Source organism: Zonotrichia albicollis, chromosome 6 (assembly GCF_047830755.1).
Source record: "Zonotrichia albicollis isolate bZonAlb1 chromosome 6, bZonAlb1.hap1, whole genome shotgun sequence".
Lineage (NCBI taxonomy): Eukaryota > Metazoa > Chordata > Aves > Passeriformes > Passerellidae > Zonotrichia > Zonotrichia albicollis.
The window spans coordinates 16,583,286-16,602,685 of NC_133824.1; the positions used below are offsets into that span (position 1 = coordinate 16,583,286).

The window sequence follows — 19,400 nt, forward strand, 5'->3', positions numbered from 1 at the left end:
TTTTATGTAGAATCCCATTTGTATTCTAGAGCAAATTTTACAACGGTATCAAAGTTTCAGGTACACCAGAGCCCATTTCTCCATTCCTGAAAGTTTGTAGAACTTGCCACTAAGCCACACCTTGAAACAGAGCATTGCACTAAACACTACTTTAAATTCCAATAAAAGAATCTTTGTGCACTATGCACTGAGAAGACCCATGAATAGACTTTCAGAATGAAATTGTGGCTGTGCACAGCATATAGGAAAGGATAAATCACACACGTACCCAAGAGGAATATAAGAATAAAATAAGTCTGTGCTAAAGCAAGAGCTCTGGGTCATATGTTTGGCAATTGTCACAAGTCAGGATTCGCAGTTAGAACTCAAACTTTTCAGACATCTTCTGAGGTTTATTACAATCAGCAAGATCCTACTGTGCTCTCCTGTAAACAACATCTACTCAAAAAGAAAACAAAAAAAGCAAAACAAGACTCAGAGCATCATTTTTGGAGTCTGCACTTACGTCATTCTGCAAACGTTCACCCTCTGGGACTAAAGCAATAAACCTAATGGGCAGGCCAGCTCCCAGGAAATAACTCAGTCTTGCAGTAACTAATGCAAACCACAGCTTACGTGCCTTTCCAGAAATAATTATAATTTATCATCTACAATGAAGCCTTATTGTGAACTAAATATAGTAACTCTTACTCACAGACTGCAAGTGCTTCTAATGTACACCCTAAGCTAAATGTTGATTGTCCTGGCAGACTAATTTTCCAAAGAAACTGCATTTTTTACATAGGAATGCCTAGCTTTTTTAAAACCTAAGTTCTGTCAGAATTTATTTTTAATCTATAGACTTACATATATATGAAACTGAATCTAGAGGGTAGTTATAAAAGTAAAATTGTAAATGTGGATTTAACAGAAAGCCCTTCTCAGCACCTGGATCTGTCTTGCAGTATGCTAACATCCAGTTGTTAATGAAGTTTGTCTGTTAAAGGATTATTTCAACAGCCTTGCAAGTAACTTACTTCAGTATAAAAGTGACTCTGCTGCTTGCTCCCCATTTTACATTTAAGTGGAAACTATATAAAAATCATGTTTTGTACATGATGGAGTTTTCATTATGGAAGGAAACGTAACACAGTTCTTAGCATGAATTTCAGAAATAATTGTACATTATTAAACAAATCACTGCTTATAACAGAAATGCAGACCAATCCTAGCTTAATTGTCTAGCTGCCTAGCTGCTTGGTATGCCAAAACCATAGAGTACAAGGTGCCTCTGCTTGTACTGCAGGTGCCACATCATCAATATAATCCACAACTATTTCTATGACTTAAAAGAGAGCACAGCAGGAGAAGAGATGGTGTAGCTAAGCCCTTAACAGCAAAAGGTGAAAGGCTGCTTTATGCAAACCAGACCTCCTAACAGTGTTTCTATAGTGCAGTTGTGATTTTGGTTATTGGAAAGTTATGTACAGGGCTGTACCACACATGAAGAAGCAAACCACAAAATGTTAAGAAATATGTGTCCCATTAGCTATTTGTGACTTCTCAGGGACATGAGACAAAACCAGCAGTTCTGAGCAGACTGCCTAGGTAAAATCCTCATTTAGAACTTATACTGTTCAGTAAAAAACACCCCATAACATAATGACCAGAAATCCCTTTCCATGAATAATCCTTTCACCATAGCTGTGGTGCATGCATTTCTGCCTGAAATTTGCTTTTGACTTTGACAGAATCCTAATATCAGCACTATGAGAACAAAAAAGTACAGCAAAAATTGTGCCCTCATGCTCCTGGAAAGTCCATTTTACATACCACTAAGAAGAATTCTATTGCTCTCCTGGAACTGCAAAGCATAATGAACTTTAAACTTTTCAATGCCTAAGATGCTGAAAAGATGTACTGACACCTGATAATTCAGAACCAACTACAAACCAACTACCACTACTTTGTCCTCACAGACATCAATTTTGAAAACTGAGAAGCATCTTCAATACAGCTCAGCTATGAGGCATGTCTCCAAGAATGCAAGAAGTTACTGATGACACTTAGGAAAAAAGGTATGCAATATGAAAAAGTACAGTGCGATGTGACTTGATCTTTGCTTATATAAAAATAATAAACACAGAAAGATGAAGAATATAAATACTGTTTTTTTCAAATTTGAAGACAAAATACTTTCCTTGACCAGATGGAACAACAATTAATGAATATATAAAACAGTGATGATTAGAAAGTAGTAAAGTCTCCTGCCTCTGGCAGAAGATGAATTCCTGTTCTGTACAGACGCTTTTGCAGTTTCAGACACATGTATGAAATCAACGCATTTATTTGTCTTTGCGAGGAGGCACAGTAAAAACAAAAATTCAAGTTTTGCAAACATCATTAGATACCAACTATAAGAAACAGGAAAAAATAAATACCCACCTAGCTTTGCCTCAGAAGTGTCCATCTCCCATTTGCTTTTCGGAATGTAACCCTAAATCATACACAGAAAGAAGCTCGGAGGATTAGAGAGAGACACACATGCATATCACTTTTGAACTGGAAACAGCATTACAACGGGAGTTCAAGATATTTCTTTTTGTAAGGCACAATTCCCATTATCAGATGGAGACCAATTACTTGTTATTTCAGAACTTCTGCATCCACTTGCCATTCAGTGATTTCAGTAGCCCTTGCAAATCATTACATGAGTGCTGCCCTCTGCAAACACAGAACTCCAGAATGAGTCTGACAGACAGCAAAAGCACACAAAAGTGTGCAGTTACTGTATTGTATTATTCCAGGTGGCAAAGTCACACAACTTTCAGGCATAAAGAATATTCAAAGCTTTACAAACACAAATGAAAAAGTTACCGTAAGTTTTTATGAACACATTCCCAGATTTAGTACACATAAGCTTCACTTACTCCTTTTGAAGGGACACACTAAATTAATGTATGAGTGGTTAATCCACAATTAAACAATTTTTTTGTTTAAATGAGAGAATCTGCTGAGTCACTAGGATTTAAGTATTATTTCTCATTTTAAAATGGTACTCTTAGTGCAATGATTCTTATAAAACAACTTTGCCCTACAAATAATGTCACCATGTGTAATGATTTTTAGCCAGTTTATTCTTTGTAAATGAGCATAATGAAAATAAATTTGGCGAAAAGGTATTTATTTAAGTTAGCCTCTTGTTGTATTTTCTTTTTATATTCTTTGACAAATAAATTGTTACTGAGCAACCCTCATTTCAGCTGTTCAGTTTAGGTATAAAAGTACTTATGTTCCTCTGCAACCACATAAAAAAGCTCAAGGTAGTGAATGGAAGCCCTCCGAGAGAATTTAATTATTTTTTAGAATGTTTTTTAATAGAGAGGGAAAAGAACTACTCTAGAAGATTTCAAGAAGAAAACAAACAATCCACAAACCAGTTTCATTACACTAACTTCTTTCCTGCTTTATTTATAGGTTGCTTCCACTGTGGTAAAAATATATGTGTATTTGTTAATACTATGTGTTACTAAATTCGTGTATTCCAGTAAATTCCAGAGAGCCACACTGCATTTGATTATATTCAGCACTGCTCTTAAAAAATCTTTGAATGACCTTTTTCTATCAAACATGTATCAGTGACTTGAGGTTATCAGATCTCTGGATTTTCTTGGTTTTAATCAAATCTGTAATTAATGCAAACCAAAACAGTTTGTGCTGCAATGTTTCCTTGTAACAAATAAATAAACTTCATGTATATACATATGTTTATACATTTAAACCAAGTTGCACTTTGAAGCTTGCTCAGAGTTTACACCACAGCTAAAAGCCTGCATTAAACAAAGTGATGTGGGATACACTGGTGAGAACACTAAATTAAATGTATCAATAATTCATACCATCAAGCACAGAAAAGCAGGAATTGTCTGAATGCTACAAACAATCTTATGGGAGTTGATAAGAGCAAGAAGAGTGACTTTGATGGTGTGAAATGGCCTATTGTGTGCTGAATCTATACAATATCCTGGTCCTCAAATAGGATAAGCAAAGATTCAGACTTTATCCTTTGGTACAAGACAGTTGGATATTTCAAAGATATCTGCCAGATGGCAGGAGCTTCAGACCTCCCTTTTCTTACAGGATTAAATGCAGCAAAATGAATTGCATAACCCTTATCAAATGCTCTCAAAAGGGCAAGAGATACCAAATACAGTGTCCTGTTTCATTTTCTGTCTGACATAATTCTCTGAGATTAGCCATCTGACTGAATTCAAGAGATTACCCAGAGCAGATAATGCTCTTTTTCATATCTTGTGCATCTGAATAGAACACATTCTTATATGCAGATTACTTTTTGCTGTTTCTTTGTCTCAAAGAAAAGGCCTATTGTTATAAGTGCTGTACATTAGGACACTCCCCAGAACCCATAAACACACACATACACACACAGATTTATGCACAGATGTCTCAAAAGCTAAAGAAAACTTTCTCTTTTAACTATAGCTCATAGAAATGGGACTAGCAGCCATATTCTTGTAAACATGGATGCATCTTTGAAATGTTCTAACCACACTTTATGCAGTCTCATATTCTGCGCCAAAGAATAATTTAGTAAAGAGAATAAATCAGTCATGTTGAAAAAAACAGATGTTTATTAGAATCCACTTTTCCTAAGCTTTTTAAAATTCTGATTTCAACTGCTTTCTGACCTGCCATCTATCCTGACGAATAGTAAATTTCCATCCAGGAAAAACACTTTGCTGAACTCAGACATTTTTGGTTACTTCCTGTTTATTGAACTTTAACTGCTTGGTTGTGGGCACCAAGATTTGAGACATTCAGCTCATCAAGCACAGACCAGTTGCAGCTCCAACACATACCAAGAAGTTACAGCAGGAAGCCTTTCGTAGCCTTTTAAATACACACCTAAAAAAGCCAGCCCTCAGGGCAATTCTGTAACCTTTATTTATCCAACAGACCTAATGCCTCACCTTGGAAATATCACCTGACAAACAAAGTCAGTCAACCGTGGCAGAAAAAGCAGTCTTCATAACTGTTATCATGTACTGTTATCACGACAGTTGAGGAGAGTTCTTTAGACACGTGAAAGGAAATAAGCTAAAATAATCTTTGCCCATTGTTCCCATCCCTCCACTTTGTGTCATTCTTAGATTATCTGGAAGACAGCACTATTATGTACTGCAATTTAAAATATCTCTATGAGGCATGTTACCGTGCTCTATAGACAATACTGTTTGTAGCACATACTCACATATTCTTAGAAATAAATTAGGAAGAAATAATAAGATTTATCATTAAAGTTCTCCTAGAAACATTTAAGTAAAAAACTGATAGAAACATGTGTGTTAATACTGCACTGCTAAGAACAGCAATGGGCTGGCGTTTGTAAGTCTGAGATTCTCTCTCAGACACATTAATGAACAATTTGTTAGGGATGGGTGATGCGTCTCCTACCAGTTCACTTTCTTCTTCCTCTGCTGTGTCCTTCTTTGCTTCTTCTTTCTGGTCTTCAATATTTGCATCAAAATCCTCCATCTCCACCTGTTCCAAAGCACATGCACAGACTTACAAGGCTCTGTCTGGATTTGAATTATCGTCTTTTTAACACAGAAAGTAGAGATGTCCAAATTCAAATAGAAAAGAAAGGATTCATCTTTGAAAGTATGATGATGCAATGTATAAGAATTCTGTGTCCATTCTGGCTTTCCTAAGAAGCATGTTCTCTTCTAACAACAGAGTGACAAAGAATATTCTTTACAAAGATTTTCTGGGGAAAAGCAAAAATTGTTCATTCCTTCCTTCACACGCATTCCTCGCATTACCACTACCTGTGACACCAAGATACTTTTCTTGCTTCCCACACAATCACATTTAAAAACCTGCAATGTCAGAAAAAGTTCTTAAACTTGCCATCTATATATACCTGGAATGGCTGCCTCTGCATAGAACATCTCTACTGAGCCTTTATCTTTTATGTTTTTTTTTAATCACAGAAAAGAATAATAGTAACCACAGAGTTCAGCGTAACAAAATAGCAGAATGATGACATAACATCTAACTCTGCTCATATAATGCAATACTTTCTGGGCTCCACAGTTGTACTGGGAGCATATACTGTACATGCATATACTCTGGAACAGTAGAACTCCCCACGTCTGTACATGCCTTTACATAATTTGCAAAACCTTGTAAATTCCAGTCTGTCGTTCTCTGAACCTACTTTATTGTGGAACCTTTTGCTGTCCCCTTAAAGATTACTATTTTCCAGTACAAAGAATTTGGAGATGCAATAATAACTTGCTAACATTGTGACAACCTGCAAAGACCGTCTGTCTACTTCAGCAGTTCATCAGTTTCTATGGCTGTGTCAAGAGATGTTGAGACAGCAACAAGCTATGGTTCATTCAAAAAGACCACACAACTAAAACACTAATTTATGCCCACAGCTCCTGACAAAACTGCTAAAAAAGAATGCAACAATACAGTTGGCTGACACACCAAAGATGCATGTCATGGCAAACTGCAAATGAAGTGAAAAGGCAATTTTAGCCTTCTGCTACATGTGATTTATTTCTCCATTCTCTGCTAAACATCTGTATTTCTCAAAACAAGGACCGAGTTCAAATTTGTTTATTTCCTTATCTTACTTTCTCAAAATATGATCTAAATGATTCAGTAACCTGTAAAAAGTGCTGAGCTTCATCTAAGAGTGCAAAGTTTCTCTTTAATCTTCTTAATTGGTATTCAACAGTTGCTAAGAGCAAAGTGACTTCAACTCTTGCTCAAAGATGCCCAAGTCTGAGCTTCAAAAAGGTGATAAAAGGTAAAAATATACATTTTTGTTTGGGGTAATTAATAATAACAAAATACGCTTTCCTGACAGTGATTTTGGTTTTCTAAAGTGCCTTGCTGTGATCACATCTTTGTCAGCTTCATATTTTCAGTACAGTGACATTGACCTAATCTGCAGTTTTAACAAGCACAGAGATTCTCACCTCTTCGATAGCAGCATCCTGCAGCAGAGAACGAATGTCCAGGCGCATCATGTGGCGTGGTGCTGCCTCCCAGTGATCAGACATCTAACAAAACACACAAAAATGAGGCACCTCTAAAAATCTAACAGATTCATTGGAAAATTTGCTTTCTGATTGCTAACAGGATGTATCTGTACTTCAGTAATTTTAATCAATCCCATGAAGTAACTACCAGTATTTCTTAGAGGAAAAGTGCAAGCATTATGTAGTCTATAGTTTTCAAACAGCAGCAGCCCCAAAAGCACAATATGACTCCAGATGCATATAGTTACCCTGCTGATATCCTTTAGCTTGCGCCCATGAATATTCCTCTTGGAACACGTCTGGTTATCTGCACTCATTTCAGCTAAGTACACCTAGAAAGAAAAAGACTGTTAAGTACGGTAAACCAATTTTTAGAGCTCTTTTCTACCTTGTAATACACTCTGCAGTTATACACTTTAAGAAAGGTCAATTTGTAACTGTAAACCACAGCATTTTTCCTGAATGTGGGAGACTTTTCCATTCAAAAGTTTAGAAACATCAGCATATGGCTGTCAGCAAGTTCAAATGCTATTCTGGCTCCATTACCTCAAACCCCTTTGTTTTTGCAGCACTCCAAAACTGTTCAAAGTGTCGCACTCTGTCATTGATAGCATCAAGGATAATGAAGGGAAAGAAGCCGTCGTCCAAGGTCTTTTTGAAAGTTTTAAACATGCTGGTACGATAGGTCTCCTCCATATCAGCCTCATATTCGTACTCCATCACCTTTACCAAGGACAAAAGCATTAAGAAAGAGGACATCTATAAAATGGCTAATATTCAACACCTGAATGGCATGACCACAAAGCACACTGATGTGGGAAAAAAACCTTTCAGGTCAGTTTTTACGAATTTGCTCATACCACCCTAATATACCACCCAATATAAGTTATATTGGCTTGTTTTGAAAAAAAGCCCAGAGACTTCTGCACTCTTCCCAACCCACAGACTGGAATTCTGATTGCCACTGTTTTTCCAGAATGTCTTGTTTCTTTGTCAAGAAAAACAACAGAATTAAGATTACCTTCTTTTTAACTTTTTTTCCTGTATCTGGGTCTCTCTCCTCTTTCTCCACTTCAGTGATAAAGTAGTCATCCAGGCTGAGCACTCTTGGTGCAGGTCCTCCACATTCTACCTCCTTATCCTGGGAAGAAAGCAAAAAGAAAGTATATACCTTTGCTGTAAAAATTCCATTCTGCTACACTTCAAAATACTTCAAAATACTTTTGGTCAACAGCAGTTCCCTGCTCAATAGTAACAACAAAAAGAGAGTAGGATCCCTCCTGCTTGCTAACACTGGTGGAGATTCACATAGCACATGAACACATGGAACACAAAATAACAACAGACTTGAATTCTAGGCAAACACAAAGCAAACAGTAGAAGCACATGTAAAAGACAAGCAGCACTACACAGTGAGTGCCTGTTTACATACCCTGATGAGTTTTGCTACATGTGTCTTTCCACTGCCAGGTAACCCTCTCATGATGATCACAATCTGAAACAAAGATCATGTAAGCAGGTATGATACTATACTAAATTTAACAGACTCTTTTGCAAATATTTTCTTCTGGATAATTATGTGCTGTGGGCTCACACTTTTGCATGTCATCAAGCACTCACTGTCTGTTTTAGAAACCAGGCTGTGAGAAATGGTAGTTCACATAATTCAGAGTTTTTGATGTTAATCATGACAGCAGTTTAGGCTGCTTGCTATAGATCTGGTTCAGTTTCACTAACTTCTTTTATTCGACTGAAAGAAACTTACCTAAATGTTTTATAGCCTAAATTGTGTTCTTTCTTATATAACACGTGCATTGCCAAATCTCTGGGTAAAGACAAGTCTTTCCCCTGATACATCAAAAACCAAAGTGAAGACCTCAGAAGAGCCCAAAACACCTTAATATCACACACAAATTTGCTTTGAGCATTCCAATGAAGTTTACCTCTCCTGTGGACTCCTAATAGCTGTGCTACAACACTTTGCAAAGGAACCAAGCTAATTTCCAGAGCTTCCTCAAAGGTACACTTGTTCCCAACATATTACACCCACCAGCACTTTATCTGAATACAGACCTTGTTCAAACTGATTGTTGCTTTCAGAATGTACACTCACCCTCTCTGGCCTGCTATCCCGTCCTGGTGGCTTTAAGATATCATCTACATTTTTAGATTCTGGCTTCCTTTCTACTCGTGGAGCTGGTGGTGGCTGACGAGGCATTGATGGAGCAGAAATAGGAATCCTTTCCTCTGGGTAATTTCTACGATCACCTTCAAATTCCAGTATTTGGACAGAAGAATTTTCTTAGTTCAGACAAATAATAAAAAAATTAAGGTGTTCTGAGCTGATTTAAACAGATCTTCATTATTTTAAGTTAAATTCACAGATATGTCCTCATAAATAATTAAAATTTCTATTCTTAAACCTATTGCAATCAAAGACAGTTTTTAGCAGAGTATATAACGGTTTCATTCATGAGCTCAACACCACTGAGAAACAAAACTAAATATCCCCACCTAAAGAGATTTTCCTGAATTATATATTTTGAAAAAACAAATACTGCAAATCAATCTTCTGCCAATTAATCTTCACCTCTCCATGTTCATTATTTTTTTATAATATTCTAGCAAGACTTTTAAGATAGAGAAACTGTACCTCCAAACATGGAAGGCCCATGATCATATGCTGGACGATCTGTCTTTCGTTCATATGGTGGTCTGTCAAAACCACCTCGCCTGGAGGATGGATGGTCTTTCTTGTCACGGTAAGACTGAGTCCTTGAAGGTGTGCTAGGAAGAACCCTGCCAAAAAAGTATTTTGTGCATTTTTGTGGATTTCCACTGTGGATTCCAGAGTGAAAGGAACATGTACCTCACAGGCAAAATGGACAGCCTGATACACAATACAGCCTCAACTGTATGGATGTCCACAGTGTTCCAAAGCCACGTACCTGTCGTCTCGGGGGTGCCGCTCCTTGTCAAACCTCTCTCGTTCGTAGTCCACAGAGCCTCGGTCTCTGTGCAATTCCCGCTCCCTCTTGAAATCCCGATGATCTGTGCTGGAATTACCCTGACGCTCAAAATAAGGCTCACGGTCTCTTTCTCTATTGTAGCGACCTGGATGCTCTGGAGGGAGAAACCCATAGAAATCCAAACTACTGTTTTGGGAAAAGAGGGCAACAGGTAAGAGTGCAAGAAAAGTATATGGTATGTGAGCTAGGATGCACTTTATCAGACACTCATTTCCAAACCGTACAAGAGACAACCATACCATGCAGTCCTACTTAAAGCTACAAACTGAGTTTTTAAAGTGGCTAGGTTATTGACTCCTCTTGAAAATATAAACTGTTATTCTTATGGACCTCTGAAGAAAATAAAGTGGTTATAGCTTAAACAAGAATTACTTAGTTTGAACAAGCTTTTACAATCTTCCAACTTTTCTAAGAGCTAAATAACTCTTTGAAAGCCAGCCAAGCACCTCCTACCTTTTTGAAATGTTTGCCTGTCTGGTAGAGGTTCTGGACGAAGGGTTACCCTCTCCCCATATGGAATCTGTTCCACTTTACTCGTGGTTATATCTGGTTGAAAATAAACAAAAGAATCCTAAGGTTTTAAAACACATGCTTGTATTTTCTTTCATCTTCTTGAAAAGTAATCAGTCAATGGCATTAAAAGTGACTAGAACAAACTACCATAATTTCTTTTAATGGAAAATGCAAAAAGAGCTTTACATAAATAAACAGCACCATGGTTTTTAAAGGCTGAGTTTGTGTGTGTGTATGTAAACCACTCATCTTAACAATGGGACTGCCTTTTGAGGTGAGTTCAGGTAGCATGCAGTGTCAGAAAATTCTAAACATTAAAACGCTCTGTAAGTTTTAATAACTCACAGAGTTACTGTAATGTCAAGAATAGTATCTGAAAGTCTCACAACAATGACATTTTTTCAAACAGCTTTTAGTAAAACATCTACTTAACGGAACAGATACAGCTTCCAGTCCTGTTATGGTACTTTAGAGAGGGGGAAAAAACAGTCTTTAATGACAACACACAATTTAAGAACTTCTTTATGACATGATTTCACTCCTGTTAAAGGAGGGAGATCAATTCTATTAAAAACTAGCGTTGAATTTTAGCTCTGGTAAGTTCAGTAGTAAAAAACAGAGCCTCCAGTATTTACTTATGTGTTAAACAACTGTATAGGGTGCCTGCCCTTCAGAACCAGACTCTGCCTCCTCCTCTGGGTAGAGGGTACCTCACATTCATTATGCAGTATATAAATAATGCAAACACCAGCCACATTCTGTTTTAAATCACTGGTCACACCTAAGAACTCTAACCATCCGAAGTACCTTCTAGTCCAGTTATTTCCATACTCATCTACAAAGGGATTAAGGGAAAGTAACACTATCAACCTAAAAACAGCACATAATTTTGTACTTATTAGAAGCACCCATGGCTATACACCATTCATGGAATAGTAACCATGGAAAATACACTGTTCACCAATGTGAAATAATTCTTTCTAAATGCATCAAGAAAAACACTAAACTTAGAGTCATAACTGGTTAAAGGTTAGGGACTCCTTATAACTGCACTGATCAGCATTACATCATTAATGCACACAAGCCTACACATCAACTGCAGAACACACATACTTTGCATGGCACACTCCTTTAAAAAAAAAAAGGTCAGGAGGGCTAATTAGCTCTTTGATACATACCAAATGCACTGTGATACCCACCTCGCCCGTGGCCATAATCCACCGTTTGCTGAATGATGGGTGCTTTGGGAACCGCTGGAATAACGGGAGAAAGGGACACTGGTACAGCTGGTGGCATGGAGGTGTGGACAGCAGGTACCTTCATGGGTGAAGAGACAGGGGGAGGCATCATGGACTCCTGCTTACACAGCTCGTACTCCATGTTGGCACCTTTATCCTCATTTGTGTCCCAGAGTCCGTGGAAAGAGTCCTCATCCCAGCGTTCCTGTTCCACAGTAGAAGGTAATGGTTTTAAAGACTGACCATGACTTGGGGTTGTAGTGGAAAGTGGAGCATATGGCCTTGTCATGGGTCTAGTAGGCCTTGCCAGTGGGGCATTTGGTCTTGTCACAGGGGTGGGCTGTCTGAACAACACAGGAGGATTTATAATAACAGCAGGAGAAGGTTTAATAGCTTGGGCTTCTACTGGTGCCTCTGAAGATTGCTGAGAAGAGACCTAGATGCAGAAAGCACTTTTAATGTAGATCTGCAAACTAACCTTCTCTCATCCTCAGTATGTGCAATGGCAATCGGTAGTCAAACCATACATGTTTTCTAGTACCTCCATCAAGGTGCTACAGGTAGGAGGACTATTTTTTAAAACTGGTGGCCTGATTTAATTTTGCATATGCTCACTATGTGAAGGCTTAAACACTGCTGATTTTCTTCAAAATAACCTTACCAATTTTAGCTCCAGTAGGCCTATCTCAGTTCAAAAGTGTCTACTGTTTATTTCCAAAGACTCCTGCTGTCTGCAAAGATTCCTGCCGTCTGTGTGAAGGCTGAAAATCTGAAAGTAGGGCAGCTTGGTGAGAAGCAAAAGGATTGATAAGGCCAGTTTCTTTGTGGAAACCACTGGAAAAATTCAGAGAGCAGAAATACCTGGAAAACCTTAATAAAATAAGTATCAGAAGAACATAAGAAATTGGAAGGTCTTGCCTAGTCGAAAACCAAACCAAATCCTTCATGAACCAAACATCCACAAGAAACTCCACACATTACAGGACTTTTCAGCATCAGAGCAGATGCCAAGTTACAGGCAGCCTTATTAGCAACATACAACAAAAATTGCAGGATGGTTGTAGATACAAAGCTGAGCTCTGTAATAACAACTCAAAGTCACGGCAGAAATATCTGGAAGGAAGAATTCCAAGAAAGACAAAAGTTGTTTGAAAACCTCTAGGTAGACAAGTGAAGTAGTCCGAGATACAAAATATCAAAATAGAGTGAAGTAAATTCCTAAAGGCATCAACATATCTGCAGTTCTTGGTAGCTAACCATCTCCATTATTTTACTTTACAGACACTGTAAACAAGGAAGAGGTCACCTAAGCAAAAAGAAAACTTGCAGTGCCTCATTCACTGCATAACACTTCCCTGGACGGAGGGACAAAAAAAGGTTGGTCTGGCTAAATGTCAGAGCCAGAAGACCTTATGGCTAAATTTATTGGTGTGAGTAACTTTGGGGTTAAGATGTGATGAAGAACAAAGACGGTGCATCAACTCAGATGTCTCCTCCAATACACATTTAACAAAACTGTTTACTCACTCTAGGAAGGATTTATAAACCTGAGTTAGCACAACTGCAGAAGTTCAGTTGATTTCTGAATTACCAAAAAAACCCAAATATAAGCATCTGAGAATAGTTCCCAGAACTGCACAGGAAATTAAGCAGTACAGGAGTAGCTGCATCACAACAGGATGGAGGTACACAAACATGAGTTTCCAGGCACTTCATGATATTCAAGAAAGTAATAAAAATTTCCAATTAAAACAGCAAACAGAAGGCTAATGCCCATGCTACATTGAAATATCTGAATTTCTGATGGAGGTATCCTCAATTTTTCCCAACTTCAAAGAGGAGATAGCTCCTGAAGTAGGAAAAGCAGTGCAAATTGAAAGAATTTAAGCAAGGAAAATCAGGATCTTCTTGTGAATCTTACATCCCTGTTTTGGGAGAGCTCGCCTCTTTTTGCACATTATCCTACAGCAATCTAGACTGTTTTATGTGCAACCATCCCTGATGGGTCATACTCAGAAGACATGGTGGACTTGTAGGTGGAGAAGAAGAGATTACAAGGGTCCTCGCCCCTGATAAGTCACAGTTGTACTAATTACCAAAGAAGAATAGCCTTGCCTTTAACGGGCTCTGACTAATAAAGCTAAGTGTGATAGAAGGGATGGGTTGGCCAGTCAGGGAGAGCCTTGAGGAAGAGGACCTTGAAGAGGTAGAGGAGGCCTGAAGAAGAAGGAATGATCCAGAGAGACACAAAGAAGAACAAAACATGGAAGAGAGTTGCTGCTGCAAAAGATCTGCTGCGAGGGTCAGTCTGGGTCTGATAGAGTTTGAGCCTGCTGTTGGAGCCTGCAGTCATAGCTGAGCTAGGTAAAAGCCTGCAGTCAGAGGCAGCAAGGAAATACTTGCAGTCCTATTCCAGCAGGAAATAGCCAGCAGTCACTCTGTCAGAGAAGCCAACAGCAGGAGTTTGCTGTAGTCAGTCAGGATGGCTAAGCTGTAAAGAAGAATAAACCAGGACCCTTTTCAGGTTTTAAATGAGAGTCTGTGTCATGGCTCATTTCCACCCCAAAGGAGAGATCTGCTGCAGCAGACTGAGCGGAAAATGCTTTGGAAAATTTAAAGAAACAAAGAAGTTGTTTTGCCTCAACAGAAGATAGCTAAGGTTGTAAGGATTGCTGAGGAAGCACTCCAGAGAGAAATTTGACCATCAGTGTGTAGAACTGGCTCAACATACATAAACAGTAACTGCTACCAATATGTTATCAGTGTAAGATGAATTTACCTGAAAGGCACCTGGCCTTGTGCTTGTGTTCTGTGATCTTGGAGACTCTTGGGTGGAAATGTCAGGTTTGAACTCCTTCAACTTCTGTAGCTGTTCTTTTTGCTCCCTGCACATGCACCATAAGAAAATGTTATCAGTCTATAGCTTAAATGAAAAATAAAAGAAATCAATGCTCATGGTGAGAACACATATTACACTAGTACCAGAGACAAAACCAAAAGAAGAAAAGGACACAGCAGGGTTTATATGGGCAATGCTGTGATTCAGAAATCCCTGTTTCACATCTACCTAACCATGGAGGCATTTAGTGCATTAGCTGCACGCTTTTTGATCACAAGTTTCCTGAGACATGTAGTTATGCTTTTGTGCTTTGCCAGAGCCACTCCATTTGAACAGTAAAGAGAAAAGCTGGATTTTGGTTTCTGTCAACACCTTCTGCAAGCAAGAAACCCCTTGGAAACGCATACCTAAGTGCTCTCAGTTACTTGCTCTGGTTCACATGGTAACAGGACTAAGGCCAACAAAGCACAAGAGATACCAATATATTAAAAACCAAATGATGAGTCTAACTTTTGCTTCTTTGGTTTATATATCAAAATGTTATTTAATACACAACTAATACATAGTCTACAGGGCAGAGACCAGGTTCAGCTGTGAGTACTACAATCACTGGATTACAAAGTTCTAGTGAATATGATTTCCTTTCCCTTCAGTTTTTGTTAGCCTTTTTAATCTAGGTTTTTCAATTGCTGATAACTCTGCATTGAAGTAGTTTTTAAATGACAACTAGGAATGGGATCCCTCTGTAGCAAGACGTAACAGAAACCACCCTAACCAGTAATGCATCAATTGAGTGTTCAGCAGAAGGGGAACTTGGCTCAAAAAAAAGAATCCTCAGTGTTTTGTAAATACAAAAGAGTAAATTGAGCACTACACTAAATCACAAATACAGAACAGGCTGCAGCTAAGACCATGCTGTTTTAAACACAATAAAAGCAAAGCCAGATGAAGGCTTTAGTCTTGGAGATGAAAGCAGTTATGTACCACCCTACTGGTATAACTCTACACTCAAAAAATCCCCATAAAAATTAATAAGTAATCTCCATAAAGTTGTTCCTACTGTTCAGACTTAAATCATCTGTCTATAAGAACCAAATGAGAAGTACCAGTGTAACTAATTTGAAGACTACCCTCATATTCTATTAAGAATCAGTATCATATTTATATTTCCCCTTTTTACTGGCTTTGAAAGATGTATATGTAACTACTTTTTACATAAAATATTTTAGTGACTATGTTTAAATTATTTAAGCCCTAATAAATTTCTCTCGTAGTGATTCCCAAACTATGTTCCTTAGCCTAAGTGACTGGCTTGCAGCAAGTCACAATAAACAGCAAAACACATGCTGGGCAACTGAAGCAATGGGAAAGTCAGGAAGCTGAAAATAATGTAACTCCAAACTTTCAGCAAATACTACTTTACAACATGGATTTCACAGTTAATAACACTATTGAAGTAATCTGATTGCAGTAAATTATTAAATTATTCAGAATAAAAGTTCTCCCTTTAAAAAAAATTTTTTTTCTTGCATTTTGGCATGCATCCAAGGCCTTCTATATGGGACAGGTGCTCAGCAATCTTACAAATATGAAAACAAAACAGTCTGAAGAAAAGTGCAAAATATCTCTCTCATGAAATGGCTTGGGTTGGAAGGGACTTAAAAAATCATCTAGTTCCAGCCTTCCTTTCACTAGATCAGGTTGTTGAAAGCCTCATACAGCCCCATCTCTCCTATTACTAATTTCATAATAAACGCTTATTAAAGCCTTAGGAATGCTAGTAGCTGCTTTCTAAAAATGCAGTCCTGATAAACTCTGGCATTCATATCTTCCTAACTGTTAGATCACTCCTTTTATGCTGATTCCCAGAACTTAAGATCAACCAAATTTGACAAAACTTTTCACCGACAATATCTGGTTTCAAATGAGGAGGTTCTGTAAAAAAACCAAAGAAACGAGCAAAACCCATGTTTTAACCTATGTTTTAACTTAAAAGTGAGCAATATAAAAAAATAGGTCTTAAGAACTACATTAATGTATGTCTTGAGGGGTAAGTACTAAAAAGCAATTATCACTAAGCTCATCTGATACCACCAATAATACCGAAAAGCAATTATCCACAAGTTTGTTTGAAGACAACAAAAAGATTGGTCAGATGATGGGACACATCTCTCCCTGGAAAGGGACAATCACCTATTTAAGAAAAAAAGTCCATCTACAAAAACTGTGGTAAAGGTACTCCAAATAACTTCTTCCACATGAGCTCCTCCTATCATGCTGCAGGTAAAAGAAATGAAGCCATTACTTTTACTACTTTACTTATTGATTGATCCATTGATTCAAATGGATCCCACAGAACGGGATTCCTATTCAAAATCATAGAGCCAGACAACTCACCGAAGCATTTTGAGCTCCTGGGCAGCCTTCAGAATTATCTCATGCTGTCTTTGGCTTAGGACCATCACTCCTCCCAAGGACTGGTCAGAGTCCAGGTTTGAATCTGCTCCCAGCATATCAGAGGAATGTGAAGGGGGAGGAAGGGATGTATCTGAGTGGTCATCCAGAGACCTCAGTCTCTCTCCATCATCTGGATACCACCTATCTGACAAGCGTTCTCTCTCCCAGTCAGTCCTTTCAGGAAGGTAGTCCTGCTTCTCCCGCCACGTGTCGTATCTCTCTGGATATTCTCGAATCCTAAGCTCACCCCTGTCTCGGAGATCTCTGTCATAATGATCTCTGTTCCTATCGTCCCTCCACCTATCTTCACGATACCTGTCCAGAGGTGGAAGGGGTGGTAGTGGTGGTAGAGGGGGGATATCCAGGTCACGATTCCCCATTTCTCTGTCATCCATATGTCTCATGTCCCAGTCTCTATCCCATTCTTTGTCTAAATCTTGATCATAAATATCTGAGGATCTTCCAGTTCTATCTAGATCTCTCTCCAGTTCCCTTTCTCTTGGCCTTTTCCAGTCATCCCACCATGAATCTCGTCTGTCGTGATCAGATGATAAAGGAGGTAGTGGTGGTAGGGGAGACAACGGAGGCAGTGAATGGTGGGATTGCAACCTGTCATCTCTGTCATACACATGTACAGAATCATCCTGATAATCAGAGTTGTGATCTCTCCAGTATTGTTCTCTTTCCCACTCATCCAACTGCTCATGCTCCAAAGATGGGTCATCTTGACTATCTAAAGGAAATTCCTCCTGCATTGTATCATCTTCATGACCCCAAGAACCCCTGAATGTTTCATCTCGATGATAGGGAGGCAATTTGTCAGGGTCATCTCCTAGGTGAATGGGTTTACCCATACTGCCTGTTTCAGATCTTCCTGATTCCCTCTCATGGCTATCTCCCCTTCTGATGGGACACCTCTCCCGGCTACCTGCCCGCCTGCCCAGGTCCCTCTCCCGGCTCCCTGGCCGCCTGATGGGGACCCTCTCCCGGCTCCCTGCCCGCCTGACGGGGACCCTCTCACGGCTACCCGCCCGCCGCATGGGCTCCCTCTCGCGGCTCCCTGCCCGCCGTACAGGCTCTCTTTCCCGGCTAGAGGGGCGTCTCACCGGGCCTCTCTCCCGGCTTCCTGCCCGGCCCCTGTCCCAGCTGCCTGTCCGTCCAGGTGGCTCTCTGTCTCGGTTAGAGAATACCCTCTCATGGCTATCTGACCGCCCACCCGGCCCCCTCTCCCGGCTGCCTGACTGTCCATCTGGCATCCTCTCCCTGCTGCCTGACCGTCTATCTGGCATCCTCTCCCTGTTGTCTCCACTCCTGAAAGCTCCCCTGCTACGGATGGATGGCTGCCTAGCCTGCCCTCTGCCTCTGTATACATATCCTCTACCACGGCCATCATCCATCCTGCCCATTCCCCGGCCATGGCCATCATCCATCCTGCCCATTCCCCAACCACCGTCCACCCTTCCCATTCCCCGGCCACCATCCATCCTTCCCATTCCCCGGCCACGGCTCATTCCCCAGCCACGGCCATCCCCTTGCCCTCTGCCACGGCCCCTTCCTCTGCTTCCTGGTCCCTTTCCTCTATCTTCATGCATGAATGGCCCTTTCCCTCTGCCTTCCGGTCCAGGTAGGCCCTGGGTGCTATCTGAAGCAGTCAGCTGGATATCTGGTGTATCCAAATCCTCATTTCCTTCTGCAGAGGGTACTGTATTCTGGTTCTGAATAGGTGGGGTGGGTGCCTTGGACTCTTCTACTTGCTGGTTGGGATCATGTGAACTCCATGTCCACTTTTTAGGAGGGTCTGAACTAGGTTCTTTGATTTCAGGTTTGGGTGCTTCCTGTTGAGTGTCTGTCAGGTCCTCATTTGGCTCAATGGGACCTGCACTCTGTGCGTCAGGAGTAGACTCAGTTCTGCTCACAGACTGCTGATCGCCAGCTGTGTCTGTAAAAGGCTCTTTGCTTTCTGACTGTGAGTCTATCTGCGTCTGCTGCTGCTGCTGCTGCTGCTGTCCCAAGTGAGGCCTGGGCCCCATCCACCGTGGACCACTAGGTCGGGAACCGTGTCCATGTGATGCATTTGCTGTATAAAATTGTCCTGCTGGTCCTCGTGGGATAGAGCCCCATCTGCTTGAAGACTGTCCATCTGTATTCTGTCGGTCAAAACGTGACCTGTATCCTTCTGAGCGCTGGGAGTCAAAACGAGGTCCTCTCTGCCTTGAGCCTTCAAACTTGTCATATCCTCTTCCTCGAGGCCCGTCAAATCTACAGA

The 19,400-nt window shown here is 39.9% G+C and overlaps 1 protein-coding gene across 3 annotated transcripts in view; it reads right to left on the minus strand.

Annotated features, from left to right (window-relative positions):
• YLPM1 (YLP motif containing 1) overlaps window positions 1–19,400 on the minus strand; it is a 35,716-nt gene that overhangs the window by 4,816 nt on the left and 11,500 nt on the right. The window contains exons 5-18 of one of the 3 annotated variants that reach the window (XM_074542614.1): window positions 17,075–19,393; window positions 14,618–14,723; window positions 11,800–12,043; window positions 10,541–10,633; window positions 10,007–10,181; window positions 9,712–9,857; window positions 9,172–9,326; window positions 8,491–8,553; window positions 8,080–8,199; window positions 7,605–7,781; window positions 7,307–7,390; window positions 6,996–7,079; window positions 5,455–5,541; window positions 2,425–2,476 (exon numbers count right to left, since the gene is read on the minus strand). In XM_074542614.1, coding sequence (XP_074398715.1) covers window positions 2,425–2,476; window positions 5,455–5,541; window positions 6,996–7,079; window positions 7,307–7,390; window positions 7,605–7,781; window positions 8,080–8,199; window positions 8,491–8,553; window positions 9,172–9,326; window positions 9,712–9,857; window positions 10,007–10,181; window positions 10,541–10,633; window positions 11,800–12,043; window positions 14,618–14,723; window positions 17,075–19,393 — 3,905 coding nt within the window. Of the gene's footprint in view, window positions 1–2,424; window positions 2,477–5,454; window positions 5,542–6,995; window positions 7,080–7,306; window positions 7,391–7,604; window positions 7,782–8,079; window positions 8,200–8,490; window positions 8,554–9,171; window positions 9,360–9,711; window positions 9,858–10,006; window positions 10,182–10,540; window positions 10,634–11,799; window positions 12,044–14,617; window positions 14,724–17,074; window positions 19,394–19,400 lie in introns of all 3 variants that reach the window. The other 2 variants (XM_074542613.1, XR_012580729.1) reach the window with 2 other exon arrangements.